Genomic DNA, 19023 nt, shown 5'->3' with positions numbered 1-19023 from the left:
CATTTAGTGCTATAAGTTTCCTCCTTAACACTGCCTTAGCTGTGTCCCAGAAATTCTGGTATGTTGTATCTTTGTTCTCATTAGTTTCAAAGAACTCCTTGATTTCTCCCTTAATTTCATTATTTACCCAAAAGTCATTCAGGAGCAGGTTGCAATTTCCATGTGGTTGTATTGCTTTGAGTGAATTTCTTAGTTTTGAGTTCTAATTTGATTGTGCTATTGCCCAAGAGACTGTTTGTTATTATTTCAGTTCTTCTGTATTTGCTGAGGAGTATTTTACTTCCAATCATGTGATCAATTTTAGAGTAAGTGCCATGTGGTGATTAGAAGAATGTATATTCTGCTGTTTGGGGGTGGAGAGTTCTGTGGAGATCTATCAGGTCCATTTATTCCAGAGCTGAGTTCAGGTCCTGAATATCTTTGTTAATTTTCTGTCTCAATGATCTGTCTAATGGGGTGTTAAAATCTCCCGCTATCACTGAGTGTGAGTCCACGTCTATTTAAAGGTCTCTTTGAGCCTATGTCTGTCTTTGCATGTGAGATGGGTCTCTTGCAGATAGCATATCAATGGATCTTGGTTTTTTATCCAGCTTGCCTCTCTCTGTCTTTTAATTGTGGCATTTAGCCCATTTACACTTAAGATTAGTATTGTTATGTGTGGATTTAATCCTGTCATCATGATGCTAGCTGGTTATTTTGCAGACTTGTTTATGTGGTTGCTTCATAGTGTCACTGGTCTGTGTACTTCAGTGTATTCTTGTAGTGGCTGATAACAGTTTTTCCTTTCCATATTTAGTGCTTCCTTCAGGACCTCTTGTAAGGCAGGTCTGGTGGTAATGAATTCCCCCAACATTTGCTTGTCCTGAAAGGATATTATTTCTCCTTCACTTATGAAGCTTAGTTTGGCTGGATATGAAATTCTGCATTGGAATTTCTTTTCTTTAAGAATGTTGAATACTGGCCCCCAATCTCTTCTGGCTTGTAGGGTTTCCACTGAGAGGTCTGCCATTAGTCTGATGGGCTTCCCTTTACAGGTGACCTAGCCTTTCTCTCTGGCTGTCCTTAATATTTTTTCTTTCATTTCTACCTTGGAGAATCTGATGATCATATGTCCCGGGAATGATCTTCTCATGGAGTATCTTACTGAGGTTCTCTGCAGTTCCTGAATTTGAATGTTGGCCTGTCTAGCTAGGTTGGGGAAGTTCTCCTGGAAAATATCCTGAAATAAGTTTTCCAAATTGGTTCCATTCTCCCCATCTCTTTCAGGTACCCCAATCAGTCATAGATTCAGTCTCTTTACATAATCCCATATTTCTTGGAGGTTTTGTTCATTCCTTTTCATTCTTTTTCTCTATTCTTGTCTGCCTGTATTATTTCAGAAAGACAGTCTTCAAGTTCTGAGATTCTTTCAGAGGAAGAATCTTTCAGAAGACCAAGCAGAGCTTGGCCTATTCTTCTATGAATACTTCTGATTGCATTGTGAAGTTCTTGTAGTGTGTTTTTCAGCTTGATCAGATCAGTTATGTCCTTCTCTATAATAGGTATTTTGGCTGTCAGCTCCTGCATTGCTTTATGATGATTTTTAGCTCCCTTGCATTGGGTTACAACTTGCCTCTTCAGCTCAGTGAAGTTCATTTTTATCCACATTCTGAAGTCTAATTCTTTCATTGCAGTGATCCCAGCCTTACCCTAGTTCCAAACCCTTGCTGGAGAGATGCTGCAGTCATTTGGAAGGAAGGAGGCACTTTGGCTTTTCAGCCCCCTCGATTCAGCCTTCTTCCTAGATGTCCTGCCTTGCCTGAGTTGCAGTCACCTTTGCTGGGGTCCCGGAGCCTGAGTATATAAAGCTCCTGGGTCTCTGTGCATGCCTGAGTGGCTGCTCTGCTGATACCCCAGTGCAGCTCTGTGTGTAAGACCCAAAGCCCTGGTGGAGTGGGTTCACAGGGGATCTCCTGATCCAAAGGTTGCAAAGATTGGTGGGAGAAGCATCTTTTCCCAGGTTTGCACGTTCACCCACTGCTTCCCTGGTTGGGGGAGGGGAGGGTTTCCTTTGAGTCTGTGTTGTTCCTATGTGGGCCATTGCCCTGCCCTGCTTTTCTCTCTCCTCTGTGGGTCGAGCTGATTCCTTAATCAGTACCAGTGCAAGTATCTGCATGTTTCAGATAAAGGTGTTGTATGTACTCACCCCTTTTGTTCCTCTCTGAGAGAGCCATGCCCCATACCTGCTTCTAGTTGGCCATTTTTGAAAATAAAATTAAGAAAACGATTTCATTTACAAGCACATCAAAAAGAGTAAAATACTTAAGAATAAATTTAACAAAGAAGTTAAAGACTTGCAGTCTAAAAAATGCAAAGAAATTAAGGAAGACCTAAATAAATAAATAAATAATCCCACATTCATGGACCAAAAGACTTCGTTAGAATGGCAATACTCCCTAAATTGATCTACAGATTCAATGCAATCCCTATCAGAATCCCAGCTGGTTTCATTGCAGAAATTGATAAGCTGACCCTAAAACTCATATGGAAAAAAAAGAGACGCAGATTAGCCAAACAACCTTTAAAAAGACAGATGAAGTTGGAGCAATCACATCTCCCAATTTCAAAATTTACTATAAAGCTACAGTAATCAAGACAATGTGGTACTATCATAGGACAGACACAGAGATTGATAAAATAGAATTGATAGTCCAGAAATAAACCATTACATTTATGATCAACTGATTTCCAACAGAGGTGCTAAGACAGTTTAATGGCAGAAAGAATAGTCTTTTCAACAAATGATGCTGGGAAAACTAGATATCCACATAAAAAATAAAGTTGGATCCCGACCTCACACTATATACAACAATTAGCTCAAAATGGATCAGATCTAAATGTTGCAGCTAAAACTATAAGTCTTAAAAGAACATATAAGAATAAATCTTTGTATACTTGAATTAGGCAATGGTTTCTTAGATATGGCACCAAAGACACAATTGACAAAAGAAAAATCAATTGAACCTTCACATTTAAAACTTTGTGCTTCTTTTGCCAGAGATTCAGGTTTTAAAAAACAAAACACCTTTGTGCTTCAAAGGACACTATCAAGAAAGTGAAAAGATGATCCGTAGAGTGGGAGAAAATATTTACAGATATGTATCAGATAAGTGATTGTATCCAGAATATATAAAGAAGTCTTACAACTCAACAATAAAAAATAAATGACCCAATTTTTTAAATGGGCAAAAGATTTGAATAGATATTTCTCAAAAAAAAAATACAAATGGTCAATAAGCACATGAAAAGATGCTCAACATCAGTAGTCATTATAAAAACGCATATCAAAACCACAACTAGGCTGGGCATGGTGGCTCACACATGTAATCCCAGGACTTTGGGAGGCCGAGGCTGGTGGATCACCTGAAGTCAGGAGTTTGAGACGAGCCTGGCCAACATGGTGAAACCCCACCTCTTCTAAAAATACAAAAATTAGTTGGGCATGGTGGCACGTACTTGTAGTCCCAGATACTTAGGAGGCTGAGACAGGAGAATCTCTTGAACCCAGGAGGTGGAGACTGTAGTAAGCCAAGATTATGCCACTGCACTTCAGCCTGGGCAACAGAATGAGACTCCATCTCCAAAAAAAAAAAAAAAACACAATGAGATACCACTTTATAGCCACTAGGATGGCTAGAATCAAAAAAATGGACAATAGTAACTTTTGTTGACAATGTGGAATCCTCACCCATTGTTGATGGGAACATAAAATGGTGTAGTCACTTTGGAAAACAGTTTCTTAGATCGTCAAAATGTTAAATACGTAATTACCACATGACTCAACAATTTCACTTCTAGGTATATACCCAAGAGAAATAAAGCATATGTCCACAAAAACACTTGTACATAAATATTTATAGCAGCATCATTCATAACAGCTAAAAGGGGAAACAGCCCAAATGTCCAGCTGATGACAGATTAACAAAATGTGGCATATCCATACAATGGAATGTTATTCAGTCATAAAAAGGAATGGCGAACGGATCCATACCACCACAGGGATAACCTTGAAAACAGGCTAACTGAAAGAAGCCAGATGTGAAGGTCACATACTGAATACTTCTATTTATGTGAAATGTTCAGAATAGGAAAATCTATAGAGCCAGAAAGTAGATTGTGGTTGCCAGGGGCTTTTGACGACAGGAGGGGAGGGAAGCGGTCATTGCTAATGATTACAGGGTTCTTGAGTGGGAGTGAGAAAAAAATGTTCTAAAATGTATTGTAGTGATGGTTTCATAACTCTGTGAACTTACAAAAACCATGGAATTCTATACTTTAAAAGGGTAAATTTTACGGGATGTGGATTATAGCTCAATAAAGCTGTCATTAAGAAAGGAAAAGGAAGGGGAGGGGAGAAGAGGGAAGGGGGGAGGGGAGGGAAGGAGAGGGGAAGGGGGGAGAAAAAAGATACATTGTGGCATATGTCTTCCCTTTTGCCTGTCATTATGTGTCAGTGCCTCCCATTGGCCTAAACTACCCAGAAGCCAGAGGGAAAGCCATTTGGGACTATATTCCATTGTGACTCTGAGCAGAGCAAGGGAAGGATGGGGACACTTCTTTCACACATCTCTGACTCCCCAACATCTAACCCATGGCCTGGCATGTGATATTCACGCTATAAATATTTGTTGAATCAATAAATGGCCCCTCATCTAGATTCTGCCAGGCAGCACAGGGGGCTTTTTGAATGTAAATGACCTGATGATTCAGGATCCTATGACCAGCGACTGTCACCCTCTGTCACCTTTCTTCTGCCCCTTTATCTCTGAAGGCACTGAAGGGACCCTGCGTGAGTCAGGGAGGGCTCGGGGGAGGAGCAAGAGTGGGAGGGGCAGGGAGGAGGGTGGCTTTCTGACAACTTAAAAGGGGCTTGAACCACTTCCTCCCCAGACAGGGGTAGCGCGAGGCCGGGCACAGCCTTCCTGTGTGGTTTTACCGCCCAGAGAGCGTCATGGACCTGGGTGAGTGAGCCTCTTCATGTGAGAAGGAACAGTACCAGGGTCTCGGACACCCAGACTGACCCTGTGGAATGGGGGTGGAGGATGCGGGTGGAGCGCATAGGGGTGCTTCCTGGAGAAATCAGTTCTGATTTGGTGGGCATTGGAAGCTACTTCCAGAGAATGCCCCCTGCTGCCCCAGGAGGGGTGCACCTGCCCTTTCAAACCTGGGGAAGGGGTCAGCCTTTTGTGCCAGTGGGGACAAGGGAGGGGCCAAGATCACGTCTTTCTAAAATAGCAGGGACGTAAGAGAGTGGCGGAGCTGGGCTTGGTGGTCTGGCAGAACCTGTTCTCATCATGAGGGTGACAGGTTAGGCCCTCTGGGACCTCTGGGGACAGGTTTCAACAGAGAAATTCTCCCTAGAGAGCTTAGGACCTTCTACCCACTCTCTCATTCCCACCTTTCTCCGCTGCCAAATATTCATATACCTGTCCACTTGGGGTCATGAGGAGATGCAAATGAAAGGTGACTGGGTTGTGAGAATGGTGCAGTACATTGCAAATGCAAGCTCTGGTTGCTTTCTCTCTGCTGCACATCCCACCGGCTTTGCTCTGGCTTTGCTGTTACCTCTTGCAAGTTAAGGAGTGGACAGGCAACATGGAATGGGATGGCAAGGGGCCCTCAGCTTGGAGAAATCATAGCCAGGCCTTCAGCACAACCCGTGCCCCTGAGCAAACCTCACACACTCTGCACCGGCAGACAACTCTACTCTTCAGAAAGCCCTTTCTCGGGTCTAACCTCCGTCTTGACTAGAAGGGGTCCAGGGGAAGTGCTGAGGGTGTTCTGAGTGGTTCATCCAGCTCCAGACACCTCCTTTATAAATCTCAGCTGTGGAGTCAGACCAGGCTGAGGCTAAGAAGACCAGGTTCCTAGATGGCTTGTCTCACCAGCAAGCAATGCACCACGGCGGCCTCAAAGCCGCAAGGGGTTGGCTTTAAAAAGTGAAGGTTCCCTGGTGCTGTCCTCACACCCCTCCTCGCCACACCACAGCCTCCTTGATTTCATCTCTTCCTTCCCCGCCTGCCCCAAACCCTGGGTCTGGACCCAGCAAACAGCTGTGAAAGGGTTAAAGTGGTCACCCCCACCCACTGACTGTGAACTCCCCAAAGGCAGGTTCAGATGCTTTGAGGATGTAAGGAGAAAATGTCTGTGGATGAATGAATACATTGTATCAAGAACTCAGTAGAGTTTAGTTTTTGAAAATCTCTTCCAAATGCCTCATTTCCCAGCCCATCTACCCTTAAATCCCAGTCCCCAGCACTCCGGCCCCTCCATCACAATCCCAGAATACAGACGTCATCCACAGAAGACCCTGCTCCAGCCTTTCATATTGGCCTCCAGGAAGGAAACCAAGCAGTGCCCAGTGGTGTGCTGCCGGGCGTTTGAAAAGCAGCTCCCCGGGGTGGAGCACGGGTAGCTGCCTCCAGGGTGGAGGGAAAGTCCTAAATTTGTAGTGCTTGCCGACTTCTATGGTGTAAATTCTCCCGCCCTGGCTGGTTGATTTCAAGCCGTCCACATGACTGAACAGGGGGTTGGGAAGATGTGCGCAGTGGCTTGCCCCAGACTAGGTTTGGGGGTGCTAGACTCCTAGGCTTTGATGCAGGGAGAGAGGGTAATCTCTGGTCCAGGAGGAAGGGATGTTCTTGCCACTTCACTCAACTTGAGACAGCCCCAACGGTCAAACCCGAAATACTGGTAGGAGGGGAAGCCGCTGACAAGCTTTGCTCAAAACGGGCTCTGGGCGGTTGATGGGGTGGGTGGGCCTCGGAGGATCTGTTGTTCTGCTCTTCATCTGCCCAGCAAGGAGCAAGAGGTGGGTGAGGAGGCAGGGTTTCTGTTACACAAAATGAAAACTCCAAAGCGGGGCTGAGCTGGCCTTTTTCACGGTTTGAATGAGCAGCTCCAAGGCACCCTCCCCACCTTCGAGCAATGAGACCAAAGATCTTTCATAGTTCTCAAAAGCAAAGCAAGGGAAAAATGAACCCATGAGAGACATGTGCCTCACAGCTCAGACACAAATGCTGGCAAAGGGGGATGCTGAAGCTAATTCAAGGCCAGTTTCTCGCCTGCCAGAAACTTGGCTGGGGAGGAGAGGAACGTTGCAGCCTGGGGTCGCTGTTGGAAAAATCTCTCCACTTTGCTTGGGACATTCCGTCAACTCTTATTGTTTGAGGGATTCAGGGATGACCAGTCTGGTGGGGAGAGTGACACATATGTCACGAAGCCACTGCAACAGAGTGAGATACAGCATTGACCGGGGCAAGGGCAAGACAAGAAGGGAATAGTGAACCTGGGTCAGAGAGGTATTTAAGGTGGGTTTTGAAGGGTGTATAGGAGTTGTCAAACAAACGAGGAGCCACAAGGGGCCAAGGATGTGGCAGGAATGGCAAACTTCATTGCCATCAGAGGCTGACAGTGTAAAAGAGGGAAGGGGCATAAGGTGCAGGAAGTGGAGGGGAGTAGAGTAACCCAGAGGGTGAGTGCCCCACCTAAAGGCATTCAAATCCATTATTTCAAAAACTCCACGCTGCCAAGGAGAGTGTCCTGGGGACTAAGGCTGCAGCCATGTAGATGGTCAGCTGAGACAACAGTAACAGAGACAAGAAAGAAGCACGCGGAGGGGAGAGTGGAGTAGCTGGCCATGCCAAGGAGGAAGATGGGGAGGAAGGACGCAGGCACAGGAGACCCAATCCTTAAAACGTGGTACAGCATGCCTAAGGAATTCGGACTTTATCGTGAAAACAATGGGGAACCATCAAAGATTTTTATTTTTCAAGTAGGTGAGTTAAAGGATGAGATTTGTGTTTTGGAAGGAGTTCTGTGGCAGCAAAGAAGCAGCAAAGCCCTGTGTCAGAACAGAGGTGGGGCCGGCTCTGTTGGGGGCTGGGATGTTGGGGGATGGAAGCAGGAAGCACTGGTGGCCAGTGGGGCATGGGGAGCAAAGATTCCCTTCACGCTCCGTGGAGCATCCTAGACACAGCAGACTCATCAGAAACGCAGCCTGATGCAGTAGCAAGAGCCCAAACCTTGCTGTCCCGTTCAAATCTCAGGTCTCTCTCTTAGCAGCTGTGTGACCCCAGGCATTTGGCTTAATCTCTCTGGGCCTCTATTTTCTGGAATCTAGGATGAGGATCACCAGGGTAGCTCATGAGATGTTATGAGGGAGAGACATACAGACCCAGTGACAGCAGAGAAGGATGGTTAGGAGTGTGGTTTCTGGAGTTGGAGAGTTTCAAAGCCTGCTCCCCTGCTGGCCATTGTGTGACTCTGAGAAAGTTACTTGCTGTGTTTCAGTTTCCTCATTGGTAAACGGGGTTAATAGTAGCACCTACCTCATGGGGCTTTTGAGAGGATGAAATGAGACCATACGTGCAGGCAGTCTGGCGCGCAGTGAGAGCTCAGTGAATATGAATTATCTCATTAGATACAGCAGTTGATAACATAGAAACTGCAAGATCTATCCGGCTTTCACCCATCCCTACCTACTGTCTGAAAGTGGATTCCCCAGATCTCTAGACCTCTAACTACCTCCCTGCTTCTCCTCTCTCTCCCCTATCCAAAAGAGAGAGAGAGAGAGAGAAGCTGTGTTGGCAGGTGAGGAAGTTCAGAGAGGAAAAAGCTTGGGGTGACTCTTAGGGAGAGCTGATTGGGCAACTGTGATTTCCTGGGCAGTCTGGAGGACCTGGAAAAATGTGGGGATGGAAGTTCATGGTTTAGAGGTGGGGGCAGCCAGCCAATAATTATCTTTCCTAGATGGGGAGTCTCTCATGTTGGGGGCTCAGGTTGGAGTTCTAGGGAATTTTCATGATGATCATTACCGAAAACTCAAGAACTCAGAAAACACCCAACATCTAGGTCAACCACTCCTTAGCCCCAGAGATTCCCAACTTCACTGGTCTCCCCCAAGCTGCTGCCCCAGACCAGTTGCTTTATGACTTTGTAACAGGCAGGGATGATTTGACTCATGGCCACTGACCAGGCTCCCTTTTGCCACAGACGAGAGTTCCCCTAAGTTTCCCTGTGATGTTTCTTGAAAACCACCTGTTATGGACCTACAAGATCCTTGCTCATCCACCTCCTCCAAAGCACCTGGAACAAGAACTCACGGGCACACACGCCATCACTCCCCCAATTCCCCTGCCCGGACAGGAACAGCAGAAGTGGGACAGTGCCCAGGAGAGGGGTTATCAACGGAGTAAAACAGAAACAAAGTTCTTGCTACTCAGATCTCACCCGTTGTGACTTATCAAACTTTGAGGTTTCTCGTTTCTCCCTGACAGTCAGAGCGGGCTTTCTCTAGAGTAACTGAAAGACATTTACGTGTTTAAAGAAACCTCGAGACTCGACCTCTGGATGAGTCAGTGGAGGATGGGCAGAGCGTTGAACCCTGAAGAGTGTGGTTGGGTATAAACATGTGGACTTAAACTCAGGAGCTCAGGGGTAATTCAGTGAGAAAGGAGAATGAGGGGTGCGGTGGGGAGCTCTGTTGTCACAGGGTCCAATCCCAGTGGGACTGCAAATGCCTGAGCCCAGGCTGGGAACGAGGGGACAGTGGCTGCTTGTCCCCAGAACAGAAAATGCAGCTAGGAGGCCCGCTTTGAGTGGACAGTGGAGGACTGGACTGCCAGGCCAAGCATTAAGGGCTTCATCCTCAGGGATGGTTAGAGCCCCTGAGGATTGAGGAGGAAGGTGAGGTGGGGACTGGCATCAGAGCTAAGCTTTAGGAAGATATGTCTAGCAGTAGTGTGCAGGATAATTTGCTCAAGGCGGGAGAAATACCTATTTATTTATGTAGCCCGATGCAGTCTCTCCTTCCCGGAGGAACTCCCAAGCCCAGAATCCTCAGCTTTACACACTTTCCGGGGAACACATTAACAACTGCAACCTGGGTGCCATGCAGGGAGGCCTCCAGCAGGTGGTGCTGTGGCCAAGGACACAGAAGTGCCAGGCTCTCACTGCTTCCCCAGCCTCCATAGGGCCCCCAGCCTCCAGGAGAAGGTGCCTTAAACAGGTTCCCACGCATTTCCTGGCCCTATTGAGGTTGGAGCTGTCATGGGCCTGCCTTCACTTGTGGCATTGCAGTTACTGACTCTCCAGTTGGCCAGGCCCTACCTAGCTGGGACCCGAGGGTCAGGATACGGGAAGAGGGCCACCGACACCCTGACTTGTAGGTAAGCTAAGACGTCTAGGCAAATTACTTTGTCAACTGTCCTCGCTGCCTAGCCTCAAGAAGAAGTAAGTTCCTGATGGCCCTGAGGCTCAGCCACAAAACCAAACTGAGCACATCCGGGCCTTGTGCTAAGCCGGGATCCCCTTCTGCTGCTCAGACCCCAGGAAGCCTCCTGACTTCCAGAACACGTCCCTTCCCAAAGCTGACCCTGTTCCCCCTTCCACCTGCCCCCCCAAGCCTAGGTTAGAAAACAAGTTAAAGGAGAGAAAGAGTATGCAGGCACTTCAATTAAGCAAAAAAATAAAGAAAGAAGTCGTGACATCAGGAAAGAGCATCCTTGCCCGACACTGCCACAGGACAGCATCCCCTCTGTGTCCTCTCGGGCCATCGTGATGCCCTCTCCCTTGGAAAAAGGACAGGCATTCGTTTACTTGTCATTCGTGTATTTGTTCCTCATTCATGTATGTATCATTCGTATATCCATCAGCACACAATTGTGGGACACCTCCTCAGTTCTGGGCCTGCACCAGATGAAAGGGAAGGGATCTCTGCCCCAAAGGCAAGCCAAGGGTGTGGGCCCAGTGGACCAACAGTCAGTGCTGAATGAATGTCATTTCAGTGAGGGGATGTTGTGGAGCTGGTGGGGCCCTGAGGCAGTCTCCATCGCTGTGGACCAGTAAGGAACCTCATCCCTCTACCCAGCCTGTGGGGTGGTCCTCCTTCCTCAGCTCGCCTCCCTCAGGAGACACTCAGGCCTGGCTTTATGCACATGTGGCTGCCCACTCACTTGGATGCCAGGAAAATGCTCCTGGGCCAGTGGCTACCAGCACCAAAGCAAGGCTGGAAATGTGTGCACCCACCCCACGACCTCATAGCTTTGCTGCCTCGTCCCACATCACGTGGAGTCGGGGGGGCACTCAGACCCACCAACCAAGCTCAGTCTTGAGGGGTGGTCTGGGCTAGAAAGACTTCCCAGCTCGAAGAAGCAGCCTAGATGGGCCAAGACAGGGGGTGGGAGGGGCTGCCCTGCATTCTGATGCTGCTGCTTTCCAGGACCTGGGAATGGAGGAGGACGAGAAGGAGGTGAGGACAGTGATGCTGGGCAGCGGGCCAGGTGTTCAAAGGCACAATCTGGTTCTGATGTTCTCTTTCAGCAAAGACAGTGCCTGGAGCTTGAGAGGAAAGTTCCCAACAGCGTCTCCCCCTCCACTGCTTTCTTTAATAATAAAGACTTGTCCCTGCCAAGCAATAACTTTCTCGCCTTGTCTCCTACAGGGAAACCAATGAAAAGCGTGCTGGTGGTGGCTCTCCTTGTCATTTTCCAGGTGAGGTTCCCTGCCAAGGAAAGCTCTGTTCCCTTCTCCACACGGCCTCCCAAGTCAGGGGTTTAGTGGAGGAACTGGGCATTTACTAGAAGATACAAGACCCAGACATAAGCCCGCCTGCCATTCATTAAGCTAATGGCTGTCCCCTCACCATCTGCTGAGTGACCCTGGAGAGCCACAGATGTTCTCTGGACTTCCTTTACTCCATTTAGATTAAAACATGGGGGAAAATAACTTGCCACCTTCCCTATCCCACCTCCAATCTCCCTGCCCAGGAGACAGAAACATGAGAATTCTCTTAGAGAGAAGAGCTGCAAAAATGGTTACTCGGTTTTGTGCGTGTGTGCTGAGAAAATCACCCTGGATCTGGAGATCTTGTTACTATCCTATCGCCCCAAGGTTGTCTCTTTCCAACCTTCACCCAAAGGCTCCCCTCGCAGCCCTCTTTTTCTTTGGTGAAATGGAGACCCATCTGGCCTCCCTGGCGGGGGAGGGAAGAGAGGATGGGGCCCTAGGGATGAGGAGAGGGGCGGATGAGCACATACTTTATAGCAGGCCTGAACTCGGCAGGAACAAAGACCCTCACTTTACAAAGCTCTGTTTCTCAATCCAGAAACAGACAGAAAGTGTACCTCACCAAGTGCCAAAATTAGAGGAAACCATAACTCGCAGAGTCAACTTTCCCCCATTTGTTAGATGTGGGAGCTCAGAGTGGGGGCCGGGGAGTCCCGCTGAGGCCAGAGCGAGCGAGTCAGTGCTTCAGAATTCGGCTCGTCCCCAGGTCTGGAGGCCAGACGGGCAGCCTTCCAGAAGCTCAGGCCAGAGGCAGGCCCCAAACTGGGCACTCTTCCCAAAACCCCATCCCGGAGGCCCCCGGAGCCTGGGCTGCAGCCCACAGCCTGGCCCCTTCCCCATCACCACTCCCTCCTCTCTCTCCCCTGTCTCCAGGATCTGGGGGGCTGTGCTGCTGGCAGTGGAGGCTGGAAGGTTGGGGCGGGGAGGAGGACAGCTGAGGCTCATTCCTCCCTTTCACTTGAGGAGGGGGTGCTCAGACAGGGCAGGATGTGGTGGGGCTGTGGGCTGCAGAGGCAGTGAGGCTGGGGGAGGGGGAATTATAAAACAGGAACAAGGTTCATGGGGAGACGGGAAGGCAGGACTGGATGATGAATAGTGCACTTCATAGAGGCCGGGAATACCGCCCTCCAGGAAGGCTGAGACCCCCTCATGTCCAGGGACCCGGAGTCTAAGGCCTTGGGCCGTAACCATGGCTGGGCCAATGGCAGCAGCCTCCTTCAGGGCTCCCAGGCTGCAGCCATGCCCAGGAGAGGGAAGAGGGGTTGCCGCTGACTTTTCGTCTCAGGCTAGCAATGGCCAAAGAAAAGGCTCCTGGACATCATTTTGTCCTCACCCTGTTCCCGAGCAGGACAGTGATGAATCCAGAACTTGGATGTAAAAAAGAGATAGAGACACGATGCGGTGAATCCCTCCAGCACAAATGCGTAGAAACCCATCGTCGCTGAGCTGCTGAATCTGGTTCCTGGAGATAGAACCATGAGCCTCGCGAGGCAGGTCCTCCAGCCCAGCTCCCTGCCCTGCACGAGCCCGTCCATCGTTGTGCGCAGAGGCACGGGCAGGCGTGGGCCCCTCCTTCATTGATAAAATCACAGCAGGCTGCTGAACCTTCACCCGGCCCTGCAGACAGGCTAAAAAAAGCTCCAGCAGCTGAGTCCTGCTGATTGGGATCTGCCGGAAGAGATGCGAGGAAGAGAGAGGCAGAGAGGTGGGAGGAGAGGGCGGGAGCACAGAGGGAGAGTGGGAGACGAGAGCCGCGCTTCCTTCCAGGGACACAGCTGCTGAGGAGGCCTCGCCTCCACCCCTGTGGCCCATCATCCATTCACAGTCTTTATGGCACTTGGGCTCACGTTGCCTGAGCTCCTGCTGGGTGCTAAGAGCAGCCCCAGGATCTAGAGTCTCTCCAGGTCACCCACCACCCGTGATCACAGCAGTTCGCCCCAAACCCAAGGCTTCATGGCCTCAAAATGGGAGCACTTGCCCTCCTCTCTTCTCACTCCAGGCCCTCCTCAACCTTGACCCCCAGGTGGATTTTCCCCCTAAAGCTGAGGTCTTTTGTAAGCCCCCTGGAAAACTCCGCCAAGTTCTAAAGGAGGGTCAAGAAGAAAGACACATGTTCCCACTCTCACAGAGCTCCCCGAGGGCAAAATTAAAGCTCCATGGAGAGGAAATGGTGCTGGAACCTGGGCTAGGTACCTCACAGCAACCATGTGAAGCCAATAGGATTCATCTCCATTTCACAGAAGAGAAAACTGAGGCTCTGAGAGAGAGAGAGAGTTTAACCAGCTCAAGGCTCATCTGGGCTCCCAGAGCCCCACCAATTTCCAGTCCCCAGTCAGCACATGTAGAGTCTCTCAGACTTGGCAAAATCAGCCACTTGCTACTTATTAGCAGAACTGTAGAATCTCAGGCCCCACCTCAGCCTACTGATTTAGGATAGACATGTTCACAGGATTAACCAGGTGATGTGTATTGGAGTTAAAATTTGAGAAGCACTGATTTCAAACCAAAGAATCACCTGGAGACTTTAGGCAAACACAGATTCCTAAGCCCATCACCTGAGATTCTGGTTCAAGTGGGGCCTGAGAATTTGCAGTCCTAACAAGTTCCCAGGTGACGCTGTGATACTGATGATGTGGACCTCACAATGAAACCACTATTCCTCCCACCTGGGCAACATGGCAAAATCCCACCTCCACTAAAAATACAAAAATTCGCTGGGTTTGGTGGCGTAAGGCTGTGGTCCCAGCTACTCAGGAGGCTGAAGTGGGAGGATCACCTGAGCCTGGAGAGGCCGAGGCTGCAGGGAGCCATGACTGCACCACTGCACTCCAGCCTGGGCAACAGAGTGAGACCATGTCTCAAGAAAGAAAAAAGAGAGAAACCATTGCTCTAGGCTAAATCCCAGCCAGAGTTGGAGCCACTCAGCTAACCTGGCCTGTTTTCCCTCATTTCCTTCCCTGAAGGTATGCCTGTGTCAAGATGAGGTCACGGACGATTACATCGGAGACAACACCACAGTGGACTACACTTTGTTCGAGTCTTTATGCTCCAAGAAGGATGTGCGGAACTTTAAAGCCTGGTTCCTCCCTATCATGTACTCCATCATTTGTTTCGTGGGCCTACTGGGCAACGGACTGGTCGTGCTGACCTATATCTATTTCAAGAGGCTCAAGACCATGACCGATACCTACCTGCTCAACCTGGCGGTGGCAGACATCCTCTTCCTCCTGACCCTTCCCTTCTGGGCCTACAGCGCGGCCAAGTCCTGGGTCTTCGGTGTCCACTTTTGCAAGCTCATCTTTGCCATCTACAAGATGAGCTTCTTCAGCGGCATGCTCCTACTTCTTTGCATCAGCATTGACCGCTATGTGGCCATCGTCCAGGCAGTCTCAGCTCACCGCCACCGTGCCCGCGTCCTCCTCATCAGCAAGCTGTCCTGTGTGGGCATCTGGATACTAGCCACAGTGCTCTCCATCCCGGAGCTCCTGTACAGCGGCCTCCAGAGGAGCAGCAGTGAGCAAGCGATGCGATGCTCTCTTATCACAGAGCATGTGGAGGCCTTTATCACCATCCAGGTGGCCCAGATGGTGATCGGCTTTCTGGTCCCCCTGCTGGCCATGAGCTTCTGTTACCTTGTCATCATCCGCACCCTGCTCCAGGCGCGCAACTTTGAGCGCAACAAGGCCATCAAGGTGATCATTGCCGTGGTCGTGGTCTTCATCGTCTTCCAGCTGCCCTACAATGGGGTGGTCCTGGCCCAGACGGTGGCCAACTTCAACATCACCAGCAGCACCTGTGAGCTCAGTAAGCAGCTCAACATCGCCTACGACGTCACCTACAGCCTGGCCTGCGTCCGCTGCTGCGTCAACCCTTTCTTGTACGCCTTCATCGGCGTCAAGTTCCGCAACGACCTCTTCAAGCTCTTCAAGGACCTGGGCTGCCTCAGCCAGGAGCAGCTCCGGCAGTGGTCTTCCTGTCGGCACATCCGGCGCTCCTCCATGAGCGTGGAGGCCGAGACCACCACCACCTTCTCCCCATAGGCGACTCTTCTGCCTGGACTAGAGAGGGACCTCTCCCAGGGTCCCTGGGGTGGGGACAGGGAGCAGATGCAATGACTCAGGACATCCCCCTGCCAAAAGCTGCTCAGGGAAAAGCAGCTCTCCCCTCAGAGTACAAGCCCCTGCTCCAGAAGATAGCTTCACCCCAGTCCCAGCTACCTCAACCAACGCTGAAAAAAGACAGGGCCGATAAGCTAACACCAGACAGACAACACTGGGAAACAGAGGCTATTATTGTCCCCTAAACCAAATACTGAAAGTGAAAGTCCAGAACGGGTTCCCACCTGCTGGGGTGAAGGGGCCGAGGAGGGTGAGTGCGAGGAGTGTGGGAGTGGCCTGATGAGTCCTCCGAATGAACCTTCTTCCGGCCTCCCACAGACTCAAATGCTCAGACCAGCTCTTCCGAAAACCAGGCCTTGTCTCCAAGACCAGAGATAGTGGGGAGACTTCTTGGCTTGGTGAGGAAAAGCGGACATCAGCTGGTCAGACAAACTCTCTGAACCCCTCCGTCCATCACTTTCTCCACTGTCCTCCGAGCCAGCAGGAATGGCAGCTGCCACACCGCCCTAAAAGCACACTCATTCCCTCACTTGCCGCAGTGCCCTCCCAGGCTCTCAACAGGGGAGAGTGCGGTGTTTCCTGCAGGCCAGGCCGGCTGCCTCTGCTTAACCAAAGCCACGCTCTGGGCTCCAGAGTGGGGATGACATGCACTCAGCTCTTGGCTCCACTGGGATGGGAGGAGAGGACAGGGAAATGTCAAAGGCGGGGAGGGTGACAGTGGCCACCCAAGGCCCACGTTCTTTGTTCTTTGTCACAGGGACTGAAAACCTCTCCTCATGTTCTGCTTTCGATTCGTTAAGAGAGCAACATTTTACCCACACACGAATAAAGTTTTCCCTTGAGGAAACAACAGCTTTAAAAGAAAAAGAAAACAAAAGTCTTCGGTAAATGGCAAATGAGTGTCTTTGTTTTGCAAACCCCCACACCCCACCTGACCTTCCCGTCTCCCCTCCTCCCTGCCCTCCCCCCAGGCCTCGTTTCTTAGAGATGCTCAGAACCACAGAGGTTCTTAGCTCAGGAATGCTCTGAGCCCATCCGATGACAGAGGACCAAGACGCTAAAAGGTAGAAAGAGGTTGAGGACAGGAGGTCCATCTTACAAATACCCTTCCAGAGTTCATGGGATAGGCCCCAAGCCTGCACAGTCAGCACTGAACCGGACATGCCGATCCTACTGCAGCTTTGGGAAGACCACGTTGTCCAGGTAACCTCGATACCTGGGGACTCTGCATTTAGCAGCTCTTGCACACCTGTCCCAGCTCAGCCCAGAACTAGAGCCCTTGACCTTTTGCCAGCCCCTTAGACTCTGAAAGCTGGGGTTTGGAGGGAGGGCCTTTCTGTGGGCTCAGAGACCACAGCATGCCGGACTAGGGGTCAGGGATGGGACCCTTTGCTGGCTGCATGAGAGCTGGAACCACCCATGACGCTCTCTGCTGGCCACTGCAGCAGCAGTGGCCTCCACAGTGTATGTCATAGTCCCTTCCTGCTGCTACAACAAAATGCCACCAATGGAGTAATTTATAAACCATAGAAATGTATTTCTCACAGTTTTAGAGGATGGGAAGTCCAAGATCAAGACGCCAACAGATTCAGTGTCTTGTGCAGGCTCTCTCTGCTTCCGAGATGGGGCCTTGCTGTGCCCTCTGGAGGGGACAAACGCTGTGTCCTCACATGGTCGAAGCGTGGAAGATCACAATGAGCCGAACTAGTTCCCTCCTGCTCCTTTATTGCTATAAGAGCATTAATCCCATTCACAAGGGTGGAGCCTTCATGACCTAATCACCTCCCAAAGGCCCCCCCCCCGACTTCTCATACCATTGCCTTGGGGTTTATGTTCCAACATATGAATGTTGGAAAGATACATACGTTCAAACCATAGTGTGGCTACCAACTGTGGAGGAGTAGGGAGAGAGGGACAGACACAGGCCCCCACACAGGCCAGCTGTTCATGTCATTTCGTGCCTTGGTGCCCACCCAGAGCCGTGACTTCTGCAAGCCAGAAAGGAGGTCAGTCCAACCTGCAATGCATCGAGAGGGGTCTGAAGGACCCAGAGCTGCAATAGCTCTGGCCTGGGGGGAACTAGAGGGAGGGCTGAGACACTCACGCAATAGGTGATTCCATCAATTTCCCCAAGTGGAAAGAGCCTCATTGAAAATGAAGCTGCCTGGTAATGACGCCCATTCTCTCATCTCGCAAGAACGTGACATTACCCTCCTCCGAGAGATGCACTGGGCTGGAAGGTTTTTAACAAGATTTGTCAGCTGGTCTCCAAGCCGGGAATCGGTGCCCTGAGAGGAATGAGCCTGGCACGGATGCAGTCAGCGTGGAGCAGCGTTCGCAGCAACGGCATTAAATATTAAAAGGCACAGCTGCCACTGTGTGCGTGAGCATGTGGCCAGGGGGCGATGCCAGCGTGCGTGTGTGTCCCCGAGGGGAACCTGCCGGAGCGCGTGTGCGTGTGGCGCCCGCTGGTGTGGACATCCTAATGAGGTTACAGATGGGAAAACAGTCGGTTCCTGAAGGGGAGGAATGTAACAGCAGTCATGGAAAAGGCAGCCAGGCCAACCGCGCCAACGCGCCACCTCAGCTGCTGATACATTTTTCTAGAATAACTGGACATCTCCAAATATTTACAGAGAAAACAAAACCCCCAGCAATGTTCATTCCCTCCAACTGCTGTGTCTCAGAAGTTCTGACCTCGGCTCGGTGCTGGCCTGATCCCTGCTCCCCTGCCCAAGACGCTCACGTGCCCATCTTGAGCTTGGGGTGACCCCCTGGTAAGAAGGAAAAGGCCCCCTGAGAGGCTCACCCAGGGCTTCTCTCTTCTTTTCTTACCGGCTTCATACATCTGCCCCCTCTTCCCGGGTTCACAGCCATGAGCCTGCTCCAGTCACCTGAAATTTCCTTTTCGTGTCATTCCCCAGGCCCTCGTCTCCCTCATCCTTGCTGGCTGCAACCCCAGGTCAAGCCCAAGGCATTCCCAGGCCACAGATCTGCCCTTTCAGCTAGAAGCACCACACCTTTCTCATCACAGACTCACAGAGCTCCAAGGGACCTCAAAGATCAGCTGGGCCAATCCCCCAGTCATTTTCTAGATGGTGAAACTGAGGCCCAGGGGGGAGAAGCTGACTTGCCTGAAGAGGCGTTGCAACGTAGGGATATTGGTTAAACTTGCTTTGGGAGCCTGAGCGTCTGGCAGGGTTGCAGGAGGGTGTGGGGGAGAGCAGAGACTCTGGAGCTCTGCCGACTTGGAATCTCATCTCTACTGCTTCCCAGCTGTGTGACCTTCAGCTGTTGC

General features: G+C 50.4%; 1 protein-coding gene across 1 annotated transcript; it reads left to right on the top strand.

The window, feature by feature from the left end:
* Nucleotides 1-4927: 4927 nt before the first annotated feature.
* CCR7 (C-C motif chemokine receptor 7) lies at nt 4928-16621 on the top strand. The gene is made up of 3 exons (XM_045374853.3): nt 4928-5000; nt 11483-11532; nt 14571-16621. Exons 1-3 carry the CDS (start codon nt 4991-4993, stop codon nt 15645-15647), a joined length of 1137 nt encoding a protein of 378 aa, XP_045230788.1. The 5' UTR covers nt 4928-4990; the 3' UTR covers nt 15648-16621.
* The last annotated feature ends 2402 nt before the right edge of the window (nt 16622-19023 follow it).

This window comes from Macaca fascicularis, chromosome 16, assembly GCF_037993035.2.
Source record: "Macaca fascicularis isolate 582-1 chromosome 16, T2T-MFA8v1.1".
Taxonomy (NCBI): domain Eukaryota; kingdom Metazoa; phylum Chordata; class Mammalia; order Primates; family Cercopithecidae; genus Macaca; species Macaca fascicularis.
The sequence above is the reverse complement of the archived record's forward strand: the minus strand, read 5'-3'. Positions and strand labels throughout refer to the sequence as shown.

Bases quoted from the DNA above. Each gene is read 5' to 3' on its own strand.
- CCR7 (XM_045374853.3), top strand. The intron at 11,533-14,570 runs GTGAGGTTCCCT...CCTTCCCTGAAG, and splicing joins CTCTCCTTGTCATTTTCCAG to GTATGCCTGTGTCAAGATGA.